This window comes from Salvelinus namaycush, chromosome 33, assembly GCF_016432855.1.
Source record: "Salvelinus namaycush isolate Seneca chromosome 33, SaNama_1.0, whole genome shotgun sequence".
NCBI classification, from domain to species: domain Eukaryota; kingdom Metazoa; phylum Chordata; class Actinopteri; order Salmoniformes; family Salmonidae; genus Salvelinus; species Salvelinus namaycush.
The window spans coordinates 6,447,052-6,465,431 of NC_052339.1; the positions used below are offsets into that span (position 1 = coordinate 6,447,052).

General features: G+C 39.8%; 1 protein-coding gene across 1 annotated transcript; it reads right to left on the reverse strand.

Moving 5' to 3' along the window:
- Positions 1 to 1,629: 1,629 nt before the first annotated feature.
- Positions 1,630 to 16,511, reverse strand: LOC120027739 (cytochrome b5-like). Its single transcript, XM_038972745.1, has 5 exons — positions 16,290 to 16,511; positions 5,929 to 6,057; positions 2,630 to 2,659; positions 2,390 to 2,412; positions 1,630 to 1,992 (listed from the first exon to the last, which is right to left on the reverse strand). The coding sequence occupies exons 1-5, from the start codon at positions 16,422 to 16,424 to the stop codon at positions 1,911 to 1,913; spliced, it is 399 nt and encodes a 132-aa protein (XP_038828673.1). The 5' UTR covers positions 16,425 to 16,511; the 3' UTR covers positions 1,630 to 1,910.
- Between the last annotated feature and the right edge of the window lie 1,869 nt (positions 16,512 to 18,380).

Below are 18,380 nucleotides of genomic sequence, written 5' to 3' on the forward strand. Positions count from 1 at the left end.
AATGCCAAGAGTGTGCAAAGCTGTCATCAAGGCAAAGGGTGGCTACTTTGAAGAATCTAAAATATATTTTGATTTGTTTAACACTTTTTTGGTTACTACATGATTCCATAGTTTTGATGTCTTCACTATTATTCTACAATGTAGAAAATAGTAAAAATGAAGAAAAACCCTTGAATGAGTAGGTGTGTCCAAACTTTTGACTGGTACTGTATGTGTAATGTAAATATGGCTATTTGAGCTAAATTCCAACTACATTCATTGATAAAGGTAACCCAATCTAACAAATCACATAACATTTTCAAAGTGTTAAAATTGTTATGCAATTAAAATAAACAAATCGAATTTCCTTTACCATCACATAAAATTGCTAAAATTAGAAGAATCAGGTGCACCGGAACAGGTGGAAATTATTAGAAAATCAATAGAGTGTAACTTGGGTGGGTCCAGACTTCCATAAAGATTAGAAACTTGGTCTGGTTTGGTCTTAACCAACCATAGAAGTCTAAGATTATTATGGTATGGTCCCGTGTGGCTCAGTTGGTAGAGCATGGCGCTTGCAACGCCAGGGTTGTGGGTTCAATTCCCACAGGTGGACCAGGATGAATATGTATGAACTTTCCAATTTGTAAGTCGCTCTGGATAAGAGCGTCTGCTAAATGACTTAAATGTAATGTTAAATGTAAGATCCCCAAGGAAACATCAAGGGATCTACAGGCCTCTCATGCCACAATTAATGTCGAAGTGCATGAGTCAACTGTCAAGAGTGTGCACACACTTGGCCTACATGGGAGGTCAGGAAGAAAGAAGCCTCTTCTCTCAAAAAAGAAAATCAAGACCAAAACTACTTGAACAATGTGCTCTGGAAAGATGAGTCAAAGGTGGAGTTGCAATGCCAGAAACCATGTTTGGCAAAAATGAAACACTGCCTTTGAACAGAAGAACCTCTTACCAACCGTAAAGCATGGGTTTCGGTAGCATTATGGTTTGGTGCGGCTTTGCTGCCTCAATGATGGCAAATTGGCCAGGCCCTGAGTCAACCATGAATTCCATATTGTACCAGAGAATTCTTGAGGAGCATGTGAGGCCATCTGTCAAAAAGCTGAAGCTGAACCGAACATGGATCTTGCAACAGGACAATGATCCAAAACACACAAGCAGAATGGCTCAAAAATAAGAAATGGAAGTTTATGGAATAGCCGACTTAAGGCGCAGATCTCAATTCTGTCGAAATGCTGTGGGGGGACTTGAAGCAGGCCGTGCATGCAATAAAGCCCTCGAACATGTCACGGTTGAAGCAGTACTGTAAAGACAAGTGGGCAAAAATGAATCCCATTCGATGTAAGAGACTGATAGACATTTACAAAAAACGACTACATTAAGTTATTTCAGCCAAAAGGGGGCAACACCAGCTATTGAAGCTAGGGGTGTACTTATTTTTTCTGCACTGGAATTGCATTTCTGTTCATTTTTTTATGAATAAATGATTGCAAAGGAATCATTCAGTGTCATTGGTTAAATTAGGTTACCTTTATCTGTCAATAGTGTTAAAGTGAAGATTACATATCCATCTGTCCAAATATCTAAAAAAAAAGAAAAACAAATATTAAAATAAAAATCCAGGAGATGTACTTACTTTTTCACAACTGTATTTATCAATATGTAAATCAGGACAAGAAAATGAAGGTTAACACAATAACAAAATTATATGCCTTCATTGACATGATGCCGAGCGATTGGATGAAAAACATTAAATTAATCCTGTGTACTGTAGTACTGCATATGAGCTGTACAAATCCCCAAAAGGCAGCAATAGTTTCTCAGGGATCAAACGCAGGCTCTGTAGCTGTCATTCTGAAGCCAGTTATATTGATTGACTTATGATTTGCAAAGGTGACGAACGGATGGCGCAGTTACTTCTCCGACGTGTACATTTGGTACATCACCATGACGACAGCTGCAGCCAAACCAGGGATCAACCAGTTTGTCCACCAACTGTTGAGGAGTGAGGAACAAGAGCTCAGATACAATACATCAGTAAAACCGTCAGCTGAAAGGGTACAAAGGTGATAAAACGCAAATGTCATAGAAAAGCAATGTTGGTTCCCCATTAGATCACTGCAACAAATATAAGATATACATTACTGTCTTGATTAATAAAGTGTCATCTGCTATTACCCAACCCCTCTGGTATACACACACAAACAAACATTAGGTTGGAGAAGCTGGAGCAGAGGGCATACATTTCTCAACAAACATGAGGAAGCACATTTGCTTACATAAACACAAACAAGCCTCTGAAGCATCCATTACTCATGCAGATGCAAACGTGCAAGATTAATTGTAATTTATTTAAAACCAAGACACTGAAAAAAGCATCAGGGGTGCCTACCTAGAGGTTTCCTTGAGTTGTTCCTGCAAGAAAATAAAAAAAGTCCACAAATATTTACATGCATGTCTCAGTATCTCTGAGTAGGCCCATCTTTATGATACACTGTAAATGTCAACTACAGGCGTTTTCAAAATAACTCTCGAGTAAGGCAGCTTAGTGTGTGTGCTGGAATATGAGTAGCGTAAATTGTCACATTTGAGATACAGTTGCCTGATATCCACATGAATTCGTTTTACTTACTGAAGGTTTGTCAATCTTCAGTCGGTCATCCTACACGAGAGAGTGAGGGAGATAGGAGGGGGAGAGTGGGAGGAAAAGAGAAAGGTTGTTTATTATGCTATGAGAGTCGGCAGGTATTCAACAAATATAGGACCAGGTATTCCTTCCCCTTTAGAATACACTAGATGTAAGGCTGAGAACTAAATTATTTCTATCCTCAGCAGCAGAGCAGTCTACCAAAACAAACTAGACAGATTTTTTTGCAATTAAGTGTCACATCAGCCAACTGAAACCAGAATGATTAATTAAACAAATATATCGAATGTAAATGAAGAGTTATCTTGCATACCATTGCCATGATGTAGCCTACACATGTTATGCTGTGAAATCTAACAGGTGTCTATTTTAGCAGAACTATGGGACCACTGAAACTTCCTACATAATATCATGGTCATCTGCATTCAATCAAGATGACATACAGAGAATGAAAGGGTAGCCAATGTCATTCAATGAAGACAACAGGGCGGAAAACACAATCACAATACCCTACACTGTTGTGTTCAGCCAATCTACTCCACTCACAGTGCCAGACTTGTCTTGAGCAGCGCCTCACACCCAATAGGTCACAGGAAGACCAACCAGGTCACCCGTGATACAAGTCAGTATTCATCCATGTCTGAGGACATTGGGGTATGTGGAAACCGGCCACTAGGGGTAAGTGAGCACTCTTACCTTCAAGTAGGTTTCGATTTTGCTAGGGCGTTGAGGACGGTGATGGCGGAGGGGTGTAAGCATCTGCCTCTGATTCCAAAGGTTGCAAGTTTGTATCCAGCAATAGAAATTTGTTTGACATTTTTGTTTTAAGGCTATCCCAAACCATAACCTTAAAATTGTGCCGTTAATGCCTACATTTAACCTTAAAAACACTTTGAAAGTTGATGTTTGATAAAAATAAATGAGCGTCTAATTCTGACGTGAGACTGTGAGCTGGTATTGTGCAAGGGCCTGTGCGGTCGCTGTCTAATAGTAACTTAATGGTTGTCTGGGTGTTTTGTTTTTATCTGTATTCTAACAATCTAGTCCCACGCTTCCAAAGAGAGATGAATTGTGCCTGCTTGCCCTGCTAACTCTGAAATAAAATACAACCTATAAATTACTTGTTTCTCTGGGATTAATTAAAACAAACTACCAGTTGAATAGAGGACTGGGCATGCCCCCATTCTCATCGACATGGTTGTAGTGGAGCAGGTTGAGAGCTTCAAGTTCCTTGGTGTCCACATCACCAACAAACTAACATGGTCCAAGCACACCAAGACAATCATGAAGAGGGCGCGACAAAACCTATTCCCCCTCAGGAGACTGAAAAGATCTGCCCGATTCCAGCCTTGCTGAAGCACCCCCAGATCGTCACCTATCCTGCACCAAATTTCACAGCGGGTGCGAGACACTGTGGCTTGTAGGCCTCACACCCACTATGAAATTTGGTGGAGGGTCGCTGATGATCTGGTGGTGCTTCAGCAAGGCTGGAATCGGGCAGATTTGTCTTTGTGAAGGACGCATGAATCAAGCCACGTACAACGTTGTCCTGGAAGAAAACTTGCTTCCTTCTGCTCTGACAATGTTCCAACTCTGAATAATTGGTTTTTCCAGCAGGACAATGCTCCATGCCACACAGCCAGGTCAATCAAGGTGTGGATGGAGGTCCACCAGAACAAGACTCTGTCATGGCCAGCCCAATCTCCAGACCTGAACCCCATTGAAAGCCTCTGGAATGTGATCAAGATGAAGATGGATGGTCACAAGCCATCAAAACAAAGCCGAGCTGCTTGAATTTTTGCGCCAGGAGTGGCATAAAGTCACCCAACATCAATGTGAAAGACTGGTGGAGGGGATGCCAAGACGTATGAAAGCTGTGACTGAAAATCAGGGTTATTCCACCAAATATTGATTTCTGAACTCTTACTAAGTTAAAACATTGGTATTGTTTTGTTTAAAAATGAATATGAACTTATTTTCTTTGCATTATCCAAGATCTTGTTCTTTTGACCAGTTGTCATTTTCTGCAAATAAATGCTCTAAATGACAATTTTTTATTTGAGATTTGGGAGAAATGTTGTTAGTAGTTTATAGAATAAAACAAATTTCATTTTACCCAATCACATACCTGTAAATAGTAAAACCAGAGAAACTGAAAATTTTGCAGCAGTCTCTTAATTTTTTCCAGAGCTGTACACTCAGTGGCCAGTTTATTAGGTACACCCATCCAGTACTGGTTTGGACCCCCCTTTCCCTCCAGAACAGCCTGAATTGTTCAGGGCATCGATTCTACAAGTTGTTGGAAACGTTGGTCCATGCTGACGCAAATGGCATCATGCAGTTGCTGCAGATCGGACGGCAGTTCATTCATGCTGTGACCAGCCCATTCCATCTCAATGTTTTTCCACTTCTCTATTGTCCAGCGTTGGTGATCACGTGCCCACTGGAGACGCTTTTTCTTGTCTTTAGCTGATAGGAGTGAAATCAGTCTGCTGCAATAGCCCATCCGTGACAAGGACCGGCAAGTTGTGCATTCCGAGATGCCATTCCGCGCCATTATTTTCCTGTTTGTATCCTGCCTGTTAGAGTTCACGATTCTTGCCATTCTTCGACCTCTCTTGCTTTTGCCCACAGGACTGGATGTTTTGTTTGTCGCACTATTCTCCGTAAACCCTAGAATGGTGCATGAGAAGTCCAGGAGGGCAGCCGTTTCTGAGATATTGGATCCGGCCCGCCTGGCACCGGCCCGCCTGGCACCAACGATCATACCACGCTCAAAGTTGCTTAGGTCACTCATTGTGACATCAAATTTTGGGTGGAATATTGGCTGTATGGTTCATAAAGAAAATAAATAGTAATATTATATAATTTATCTCATGACAATTTGATGAAACCACAAATCTTTCAGGGAAACAATGTTTCCTTTTGCTCATGGGTGTGGGAAGGTGTACCCAGTGGTGTAGTGGGGGGTAAATGTACGTAAAACACGAGCTACGCACCTTTTTTATTTTGCTTACGTTTACCCACCTTTAGTGTAAAAATGCATTGAAAAGTTTAGGGGGCGTTACTTTTCTCACCGGGAACAGCAATTAGCGCTTACCCACCTATTTTCTTTACTACTACAACATCACTGTGTATACCCCTTTCTGTCCAATGACAGAATTGTCCAATTTCTGATGATTTATGGGACGGACCCCTTCTGGCTCAAGAGCACCCCCAGAGGCAAAAGTTTTCTTAAAGCTTATTAAAAAAGAACATGTGTAAGGTACGGAAGGAGTGCTTACTGGATGCAGTTCTCCAATGACCATGTTGGCAGCCATCTCCCTGGCATCTGATGAGTGTCCGACATCTTCAAAGCTCTCTGTGGCATCGCCGCCGGCCTGCTCTCTCAAGACCTCCTCTCCACCTGGGTGCTGTAATATACATGTCAGAATCATTGCTTTTATGCAATTTAGGCTTATTAAAACGCATTCTAGGTGTCCATTCCCATTGTTTTGCACTAAACCTTGATACTAAGCTGTAGCTATATAGACATCTTCGATCAGTGGTTCTCTGTGTTCAGACTATTCATATGATATATTTGACTGACAAACATTACAACTAGCCCATGTCAGCTAAAAAACATTAGCTGACATGGGCTAGTTGATCTGAACATTTCTGAGAAGTTATAAATAGCTATGGTATGCAATGACGAGAAACTGATGATGCGCTACCCAATTTCGAAGTTGCACCTAAGGCTGTTACGGTGACCGTATTACCGCCAGTCATGAGTCATGACCGCAGTCAAATTCCAGGTGACCGTTTATTCACGGTAACTAGGCTTCTCCAAGCTCGGATGCTGCTGATGGTCATTAGTACCAAACTGGCTGACAGACTGGTACTTGGCACTCTATTGTCCCTCTAATATTAATGCAAATGTAATCTAACCAAACACTTCATGAGAGCCCATGATGTTGTGCAACTTTTCTATAGGCTATGCAACTGTGTGAGAGAACAGAATTTTGATGGTCTTTATTAAAAAGAGGATTCCATCAGCTTTCTATAGGCTAGGCCTATTATATTTGTTATCAACTTTCCTAATATTAAGCACATTGCATCAACTTACAACAGGAGTATAGCCCACCAGGCTGGCATGAAAATGAACCAAATCAAAACTAATTTCACACATTATTTAGTATATGTAAAGACAACATTAAATAAAAAATGATCTGATGGGTGACAATATTAGCCCATCACTTGTGAATGATGCACACCTCATGTAGCCTAGCCCATAGGCCTATATGTTTTGATAAGGTTTGTATCATAACTAAAATGGCCAAACAACTTACAACCAGTGTAGAGTCTAACTGGTATACATAGGCAGCGCGTGAGTTAAGTTTGGGGAAGATCATTTACACCATAAAAATGCACCTTTATAATAATTAATTCAATACATGAATCACATGTGGCCACTTTTCAGAACAGTCACACATATAGCTTACTGCGATGTGTGCATTGCTGAGCTTATAATGTGAAGAAATAGCCTCATAGTTTATCAACATTTTAAGCTAAATGTTCTGATCTGTTGCATCAGCCTCATTGCTTTTAAAAAGGTTTTTTGATGAGTGGTTGTATTCATTTGGGATCTATAGCATCCCACAACTGTCCCAGTGTATGTTTGGAATATTTATTGACCAATAGAATAGGTCAAGTTTGGTACTATGGGGGATAGTAAATTGACATAGGCTAGTGGTTTTGCTGTTTATTAGGCCTACTCATCTTGTTGTCTGACAAAAAGTAGGCTAAATGTGGACAGTTCTTCTAACATCTTCAATATGCACCTCGGAATTCGATAAGAGGGACGCATGCAGTTGCGTCCACGATGTGTCTGTCTTCACTTGTAGCCTACTTAGCTGATATGCCTGTGAAAAGGACCCCATCAAGTGACGGGCATTGGCTAATAAAAATTTAGAAATCTGAGAAAGCCATGTGAGCGAGGTTCTTCGGAGCTCGGCAGCCGGGAGAAGAGAATTATAATTATTATATTCAGCTCAATGGCAACTTTGGCCGCAAAAGGCATTTTTCGGGGGCATTATGGCCACACAAGGGGAATGCCGCTGGAAAATTCAAGGCCGGGTGAGAATATTATCAAATGCTTGTCAAAATTGTGAATGAGAGACTGATGAAGTGTGCGCAGCTTGCACAAGAAACAAAACAGAGCGCATGCCTTTCATGCAACTTTTTTCAAATCATTAATCGAATCATGCAGCCTTAGAATGTATTAAAAATGTTAACATATAGCCCAATATTTGTATCACAACTAAATTAAGCATATAGGAGGAGCTGTGTCTTTGTTAACTGCTCAACACAGAATAGCCGAATGTGCGCACTTCCTTGGAAATCGTTTGGAGAAAATATCCTTTCTATTTTATTCAGCTATGTTCAATTGTATTCTACATTCTACTACAAATAATGCCACGGAATTCTAAGCAAATCTTGTCTGCTTAATGAACTAGTGTAGCCCACAGCCATATGGCAAAGCCATATCAGGACAACTTAAAGTATGCTATTCTGTTCTTCTGAAATAGACTATTTTCTTTAGACACTTCTAAAATGGATTGATTGTGATGTGTAGGCTATATTAAATGGATTTGACTTTTTAAAATGAAGATGTTCCAAAAGGTCTGCATCAGTGGCTTGTAGGCTGTGTGTGGAAGCCAGGAGTATGTGTTTGTTAACCTGTTATGGCTGCAAGGGGCAGAATTGAGTAGCCTGATAAAATGTGTCCATTTCAAACGGCGTCGTACTCAATTCTTGCTCGTACAATATGCATATTATTATTACTATTGGATAGAAAACTCTCTAGTTTCTAAAACCGTTTGAATTATTTCTGAGTGAAACAGAACTCATTCTGCAGCACTTTTCCTGACCCGGAAGTTCAAAGTCTGAAACCGAGGCTCTCTTCCTCTTCCTGCCTATAAATGGGCAATGAACGTAAGAGTCTACGTACACTTCATACACCTTCCTCTGGGTGTCAAGAAGGCTGTGAGAGAAGAAAGGAGGTGATTATCTCGATCTGGGATGGAATAAACCCTCTTGGAATGACGTGCACCCAATTTCCGGTACTCTGAAGGACGCAATTTGGACAGTGGGGTTGCCTTTTGTTTTGCTGACGTTATAGGCGAATATTATTTCCGGCTTTGATTTTATTTGATACATGTCACCATATCATCGTAACGTATGTTTTTTCAATATAGTTTCATCAGATTATTGAAATTTTTTCGGGAGTTTTACCGTGTTCCGTTCTCTTCCGTTTGTTTACATAGAGAGATCCGTGCAACCCGGCTAGCGCGCTTGCTAAATGGAGAGAGAAAGTTGCCATTCTGAATCCAAACAACGACTCATCTGGACAAAGGACACCTTGTTCAACATTCTGATGAAAGATCAGCAAAAGTAAGACCCAATTTATGATGTTATTTCATATATCTGTCGTAGTCGCCGGCGCCCAAGTGTTTCTATTGTGCTAAGCTAAGCTAATATAACGCTACATTTTGTTTTCGCTGTAAAACACTTAATAAATCGGAAATATTGTCTGGCATCACAAGATGCCTGTCTTTCATTTACTGTACACTATGCATTTTTCAGAAATGTTTTATGATGAGTAATTAGGTATTTGACGTTGGTGTCTGTAAATATTATGGCTGCTTTCGGTGCAATATCTGATTGTAGCTGAAATGTAAACTATGATTTATACCTGAAATATGCAAATTTTTCGAACAAAACATATGCTATACAATAAATATGTTATCAGACTGTCATCTGATGAGGTTGTTTCTTGGTTAGTGGCTATTTATATCTTTATTTGGCCGAATTTGTGATAGCTACTGATGGAGTCAAAAACTGATGGAGTAAGAATAGTGGTGTCTTTTGCTAACGTGGTTAGCTAATAGATTTACATATTGTGTCTTCCCTGTAAAACATTTTAAAAATCGGACATGTTGGCTTGATTCACAAGAAGTGTATCTTTCATCTGGTGTCTTGGACTTGTTAATGTGTGAAAGTTAAATATTTAAAAAATATATATTTTGAATTTCGCGCCCTGCACTTGAGCTGGCTGTTGTCATAAGTGTACCGGTGTCGGGCTGCAGCCCAAACAGGTTAATTAATGGTCAATTACTGTGAGACCGGCAGTTATTTGCTTGACAATCACCGGCTGACAAAAGTTCATGACTGCCACAGCCCTAACTGCACCTTGTGCACTCTACTAATGCAACTTTCAAAAGTAAGTTGAAATAAAGACTGAGTTCCTTAAAACCTGTTTTTTTGGGGGGGGGGGGGCACAGTTTGGGAACCACTGGACTAGGGTGTCCACAACATTACGTAAATCTGTAATTTTAGTATCCAAGTTTAAATCATATTTAAATCCTCTTTCAGCAAAACCTATTCTGCTAGTTACACACGTTATTCTAGACACATAAGTATAGCATTTTTTTGTATAACATTATAGAAACTTGTGAAAAGGTCTTGAACACACACCTATATTTGGAGACCGTACACAACAGGTTGAAACCATGGAACAATAATAATTGACATGCTTGACCTATTGAGTGTTATTTGCCTCAATAAGAAATCCCCAAATTTCCCTATAAACTCGTGTAAGGTAGCCTCGTGAAAACCCAACTGAATGCTATTATTTACCCTACTCAAATTGAACAATGTAGAATAGTACTTCTTTGCTCTTCACTACTCTGCTTCCAATCCCCAGAAACAAACACACTATATTTTGGGGGAACCCAGGGTCAGCAACAGCATAGCTCTGGAGAAGTTAAGGGTAAAACAGTAGTAGATATGGTCTGAAACCAGAAGCCTTCCAATTGTCAGTTCAGTTCCCACTCATCATCACCCAAACTGGGACTTTAACCAGCGACCTTCCTTCCTCACCTCTGAGCTACTTACCCTGTACTATCTGATCCAAAGATTCATTTAATCTGTAACCAGGACAATGTGTGAACTCAGATGGGAATTGTGACTTGCCAGCTGTTGGGGATATTCAGTGTCCTCGATTGAACCCAGTCTTTCAAAGGACGGATCAGATAGCTTTCTGACTGCTTTACTTGTCTAATTTTGATACTATTTTATCTGCCCTTATCTTATTGTCCATAGGCTACATTGTAATAACAATAAACTAGGCCTATCCAAAGTACAAAGAAACCCAGGAGAGAAAACGACATTGATGATGGTTATGATCACTCATTATTAGGGATGGGAATTGCCAGGGATCTCACAATACGATGTTATCACGATACGTAGGTGTCGATATGATATGTATTGCTATTAGGGATGGGCATGAACAATCGAACTGACGTCAAAACTCAATCATTAACCAGAGATCATATTTTTCTTCAAATACTAAAAAACTATTTGGTCTAAATGTTGACTTGAAGACAACGTTAATTTGCTTTAACTCTATCGTTCTATTTATACATGTGCATTGCAGGACACAACTAAAAAGAAACCAAGCCAAGCATCACAGTTCTGCTCCATAAATTCCCTTTTCCCTCTGTGGCTCACTCAATTGTGTAAACATAGAACCGGTTCCACACTGAAAATACGCAAAAATATTACTAAGCCTAGGCCTATTCACCAAACAGATGTCATGGCCATAATTCATCCCCATGCAGTGTTCAATGTGAAATTGTTAATACATTTTTTTAAATTCCAAAAGAACATGCAGAATAAACTCAAACGCCTGGTTATCGAAAATTAGAGATTTTGGTTTGTAACTCTGAAAAATGTATTTCAAAATCGCCAAATTGAGCCACTTTTAAATTAGCCCTCAGAATAACTTCCAGACGCGAGATGTGCGTCACTTTGTACTATTCTGTTATATTACATCATGTCGTTTACTATAAAATGTGTGTGTCTTGACTGTGATAAGGATGGGAAATAAGAGTTGTCTGCTAAATTAACAACAAGGCTATGCCATTGCACAGCCATAGGCTTCTACAAGCAAGTGCCACACTGCTGAGGTTACTACCTTTTTAAAGATCGTCTTCTATAATATATATATATCTTGTTTCAATAAATTAATCTTAAATGACTCGCCACCTGGATTCGGTCTTATGTAGCAAAATGAAAGTAGAGACTCAGAGCTACAAAATGGTATATCATACACTGCATTTGAGGAACAATGGGAAAGTAACTCTGCTTTGAAAGTTGATTAACTTGTAAACTCACTTTTGCGAAAAATGGCATTTGTGTTTCGGAGAGAGAGCTCTTCTTTGTCAACACCCATTCAGCATTGTTCACACCCTCTTAAGCTTTAGCCCCACCCATCTTGTTTCGTTCTCGGCGCATTCAGAGAGCACACTTTACGCTCTGGGCTATGATTTGTTTACCTCTGGATAACATTAAAACAGCCTAACCAGCTCTGCTGGCAACAATTCCATGATGCTTTTTTGCTGACGTTTACTGACCCTGGCCATATTTAACAGATGTTGTACACTTTAGCTTAAGACATGTAGCTAGCTACCTAGGTAAACAACGAACCTAGCTAGGTAAACAACATGTAAGATCACACACGCTAGGTGGCTGGCTCGTTAGCTGACGTGTGCTAGTTAAACGACAATGAACAGTGCCAAATCATGTCATTACTATCCTGCATAAATCTGCTGGGAGCTGACCAACCAAGTTCAATGTTAGCTAGCTAACATTAGGCTCTAACTAGCAAAGCTAATGGATCGGGGATATGAATAATAACACCATACACGCAACATTAGCTAGGGAGCCAGCCAGCTAATGTTAGCTAGCTAACAGTACACTTTAGCTTAATTCATGTAACTAGCTAGCTTGTTAAACAATGAACCTAGCTAGGTAAACACCATGTAATATTACACACACATCACAACGCTAGCTAAAGTTAGCTAGGGAGCCAGGCAGCTAACACTAGCTAACAGTACATGTTAGCTAGAGATATGTAGCTAGCTAGGTAAACAATGAACCTAGTCAGGTAACCATGTAATATCACACACATCACAAGCCAGCCAGCTAACGTTAGCTAGTTAAACAACAATGAATAATAACGTTATACACGTAGCGTTAGCTAGGGAGCCAGCCAGCTAACATTAGCTAGCTAACAGTACACTTGAGCTTGAAATGAAACCACTGTCAAAATTAGTGTAATATCTGAAAATGGAGCTAGCTAGACTATCTTACCCGTCCGTATACATCATCATGCATGATGGACGCGTCTCCCCGTTACGGATCCATGCCACAAATACCCTTAGTTTGAAGACGTAATCCGGAAATAGGTGTTTTCTCCATCTCCTTAGCTATCATACTCTAATTCCACTGATTTCAAAACTTGATCCTCCAGAAAGTGGAGAGCAACACTTATGCAGCTACATTTAAAAAAAAGCTGCGTTGTCGACAGGATTAGCACAGACTGAGCTCAAACAGACAGAAGCCTCCTATTTGGCAGACCAATCTGAACTCCTCTATCAGCATGTCCAGCCCACTCATTATCTCAGCCAAACATGGCTAGTGGGAAGTTTGCTTACTTTTTCTGTGGTTTACCAACAAGGCTCGTAAATTTAACAATTTTATTCGTATTTACAGATGACATACAAGTCTGTTATTAATGGACATGAAAGTTCACATGTTCCAGAAGGCATTTCTGATGAAAAAAAAAGGATTAAAAAAAACATTCAGTCGTGACTTGCGACATACATGAAACGGGTTTAGCATTTAGCATTTAGGATTCTTTATCTGTAATGGTTATCATAAATAAGCCATTGTTGCACACGGTTGGCATATTGATAAATGCGCAAAAAAAATTCCAGTGCGGGCCGATTACTCCCTAAAAAAATCATGCAGCCAAAAAAGTTAAAATGCCCATCTCTAATTGCAATTCGACATTTATTGCGATTAGATACTGGGATTTTATTGCGATTCGATGTTCCAAATATATTGCTCACCATATGTCTGCTGCAGAGGGCCAAGAGAAAACAAGTTTTTACAGTCAGAACAAACTACGAATGAAAAAATACTGGAGTTTTGATGCAACTAGCGCAAAAATAATATTGCAATATTGTCAAAACGATACATTGTCAAAAATAATATCCCGATATGTATCTGTATCGTTTTTACCCCCCCATCACTACTCACTATAGTACTAACCTGGACCCAGGGGTAGACATAACATAGTAAATGTAAATCTGTGACACTCAGATAGTATGATCCGGTATGTTACGTTTCGTTTGGTATAGATTAAATTTGTGAATGTCCATCATCCATTTGATATGTTACGAATTACAATTCAGATGATACGAATTGCAAATTGTACAATATGTTACAAATTTGCCTGACGTTAAATATATGTTGCAAAGTACAATTTGTTAGGTGGCTAACGTTAGCTAGGCTAGGGGTTTGGGGATAAATTGAAGGTTGTGGGTTAAGGTAAGGGTTAGCTAACATGCTAAGTAGTTGCAAAGTAGCTAAAAAGGAGTAGTTGCAAAGTTGCTAATTTGCCTAGCAAAAATTGTTCATGATATGATTTGAAACACGCAACCATTTGGTTGTTAGACAATCGTGTTATATGCTAACCTATCCTCCCCGACCAAACGCTCCTTTCGTTTTTGGCGTAACCCTGTAAGTCTAAACCCTTAGATCATGGAATTGTTTTAAGATGGTCATAAAATGTATAACTTAGCCACTTGATTTAGAATTTTAGGTATATACTTTTTTTTTAATGAAACATTGAATTTGGCCTTTACTGCTATAGCCCATCGATACACATCGAATAACATTTATATAAATGGCAAAAACGAAAGTTTTGTCTGTCCTATAGCTGAGAGATATAAGAAGACGTAGGATTTTTTTTTTTTTATACCAATGTTTGGTCACGTTACTTTGGCACATTTTACCCACCATGCACATACATTTAAAAAAAAAAAAAAAAAATGTACAGCCTGGTACTGGGTTACCTTCAGATGACTCCCCTGAAGCTTGTGTGTATTGTAGCAGAACAACCGACACCTTTGTGTTCACGGGAGTCTGACCTTTCGATATTGGTGACATATTAGTTTGTAGTTCATATGGGTCAGGTTTTACAGACAATTTGACAACTTTCTTGTCCGGATCCTCTCATGTGTAGAAAAAGGCTGTGAAAGGAGGGGTTTAAACTGCAGCCTAGTAGCCTTTATGGGTCCAAAAAGTTGGACCTAGGGCTTTCCCATCCAGACCGATATGCATAAATAAAATGTAAAAAATATATAGAGACCCGTTCCGAACAGACCCAAGGACAACTACACTCGTTCCGTATAGGCCTGGTCGGGGCCAGACTCGGTCCAAGTGAGAGAAGCAGAAAAGTCCAATTTTAAGCTACTTTATTAACCAGAGCTGATAAAGCACGAGGGAGAGGCGGTAGCAGGGGCCGTGCTGTCTGTGTAGGCGACTGAATGTGTGTGCTTGACACAGGAACAAGGAGAAAGAGACAGCAACTAAGCAAGCTTACTCGCAATATAGTAGAATAATAGCTGCCATAGCTATGTCATTTATCATCCAATATGATTACGTAGTACCTGTCTTGACTGTATCAAACCAGGAGAAGCTAGTTAAGTTAGTTAGCTAGGCTAATTGAGGCTGCATGCACTTTATTGTCCTACACAGTTACAAACAACTACATTCAAAATATAAAGTAGCAGCCTAGTTGTTGGCTCTTGGTCATTGTAGCCTATCCTTCTCCTTTAACTTTGAATTCCATCTTCCTCCATTGATTAGATATCTCCTAACTTTTGCCCTATACGGAGGCTCTACGACAAGCGACACGCACAATTCATGAAAATCAAAGAGCCGAATATGCCATTTCTCTCCCTCTCTAATGCAGCAGTCACATTCAGATCTGTATGGGTCTTTCCGAACAAGTCAGTAAAAAAGAAATCACACAGAGACCGTGACAATCATATCAGATTCGTCCCGGATCTGGTCTCAGGTATTGGTGTATCCGTGAAGAGCTCTACACTGCAGCCACTACTACAATAAATGGTCACTCTCTAGCATAAACACACAGGGTGCTTTTCAATATTACAAGTTACATCACCATGTGATGCACAGGTGCGTCAATCGACTCTAGTTAATTAACCTTTTGCCTTACGTAACCATACCAAACATAACATAGGCTATCATACTAATTTGACTGATTATGTTTACTGTGTTACGTGTCGTTCTTGAGGCCAGGCTGATTGTTCGGGTAACAAATCAAGCGTTTAAGATACTTTTTTCCCCTCTAAAGTTCGTGCGTCGTTCTCCCTATCCTCACGTAATGAAAATGTATTTATTGACTTCGCACACAATAGTACGAAATGTTGCCATGGATAATTATTTAGAAATACTGACCTGTTGACTATGGCTATTATGGATAAGAATATATAAAGTACAATGTGATGGGCTATAACATTGGGGGCGGCAGGTAGCCTAGTGGTTAGCGCGTTAGGACATTAAACGAAAACTTTCCCCGAGCTGACAAGGTAAAAATCTGTCGTTCTGCCTCTGAACAAGGCAGTTCCCCTGTAGGTCGTCATTGTAAATAAGAATGTGTTCTTAACTGACGTACCTAACCTTAAATAAAGGTTCAAAATGAACAATTCGTGTAGCACAATTTTCTCACCTCCTCCAAAAATGTGGTGACATCGTAGACTTTATGGTTGATTATAATCCATGTACTCTTGAATGAATTTCGTTCCTCGATTTCCGACAATCGGTAGTATTTTACAGCGTGTCTGTCCTCGCCTTTATCCTCCATTTATCTTTTCAATAAATATATCTGAAATGAATGTGAATCCAGAATGTTACAATCTATCAAATGATTCGAAGTAGGAACAGTTCAGAGTTTTATTGTAGGTCCTGGTGCGTATCAGGAACCGCCCATGATTACGGTGATTGGTTATTTTTAATTCGGAGGCTCTCTTATTGGTGTAATCCATGTCAGTCTGTCCCTGAAGAGAAAAACTCATTCATGATGATGAGTAGGCTAAAGTTCATAAAAGTTCATCTCGAGGACCTATTTCTTACGCAATAAAACAGATAGGCATGCCTTTCTACCTGTGCATTGTGTAGGCCTATTGCATTATTCCCAAACAATTGCTAACAAATAACGAAATGGGAGAGAAAAAAAATAAATATATATATAACGAAATGGGGGACGTGCAGCTCTAACTATTTGTTCTTTGGGCTACTCTATATTCTAATGTAAAACAATAAATACAAAACAGTATACTGTAGGTTTTATGGGCTACAGTAAATGCTATTGATTGATTATACATAGGTTGGATAACCTTGATAATTCTGTGATTACCTTGATAATTCCCTAGACCACTGCGCCAGCCTCCCGGGTGGCGCAGTGGTCTAGGGCACTGCATCGCAGTGCTAGCTGCGCCACCAGAGTCTCTGGGTTCACGCCCAGGCTCTGTCGCAGCCGGCCGCAACCGGGAGGTCCGTGGGGCGACGCACAATTGGCATAGCGTCGTCTGGGTTAGGGAGGGTTTGGCCGGTAGGGATATCCTTGTCTCAGTATGTAAATGTAATAAAATGTATGCACTCTACTGTAAGTCGCTCTGGATAAGAGCGTCTGCTAAATGACTAAAATGTAAAAATGTAAATGTGAGTAAATGCCCACACCAGCAAATCCAATACTTCAAGCTGAAAGATGATGGCCAAAGTTTACCCATGATGTAGCACAACAATTGAAGTCAGTACGTCATCTTTAGTCAACGTATGATACACTATATACACAAAGGTATGTGGTCACCCCTTCAAATTAATGGCTTTGGCAATTTAAGCCACACCCGTTGCTGACAGTGTACTAAAGAGCTCAATGACTTTCAACTTGGCACTGTCATAGGATGCCACCTTTCCAACAAGTCAGTTCGTCAAATGTATGTCCTGTTAGAGCTGCCTAGTCAACTAAGTGCTGTTATTGTGAAGTGGAAATGTCTAGGAGCAACAACGGCTCAGCCGCAAAGTGGTAGTCCACACAAGCTCACAGAAAGGGACCGCCAAGTGCTGTTTGTGACATATTTTTTACATTTTATTTCGTTTGTAATTTTATGGGGCCGTCCCTTGTAGAATTTTCTAGGCCTCTTAGGAATTTGCATTTAAAATATTGTATATTAGTACTGCCACTAGGGGGCGCTGTGACGTCAAATGGGAGCATTAGTGAGATTGTGAGTTCTTGGAGGTTTCTTCTTCAATCTTGGAGAATATCTACTACTGAACACCACTAACATTTCTCCATCTCATCATTTTATCCTGTTATTTCAGGTATGTACACTACCGTTCAAAAGCTTGTGGTCACTTAGAAATGTCCTTGTTTTTGAAAGAAAAGCAATTATTTTGTCCATTAAGATAACATCAAATTGATCAGAAATACAGTGTAGACATTGTTAATGTTGTAAATGATTATTGTAGCTGGAAACGGCTTATTTTTTACAGAATATCTACATATATGTGTACAGAGGCCCATTATCAGCAACCATCACTCCTGTGTTCCAATGGCACGTTGTGATAGCTAATCCAAGTTTATCATTTTAAAAGGCTAATTGATCATTAGAAAACCCTTTTGCAATTATGTTAGCCCAGCTGAAAACTGTTGTTCTGATTAAAGAAGCAACAGAACTGGCCTTCTTTAGACTAGTTGAGTACCTGGAGCATCAACATTTGTGGGTTCGATTACAGGCTCAAAATGGCCAGAAACAAAGAA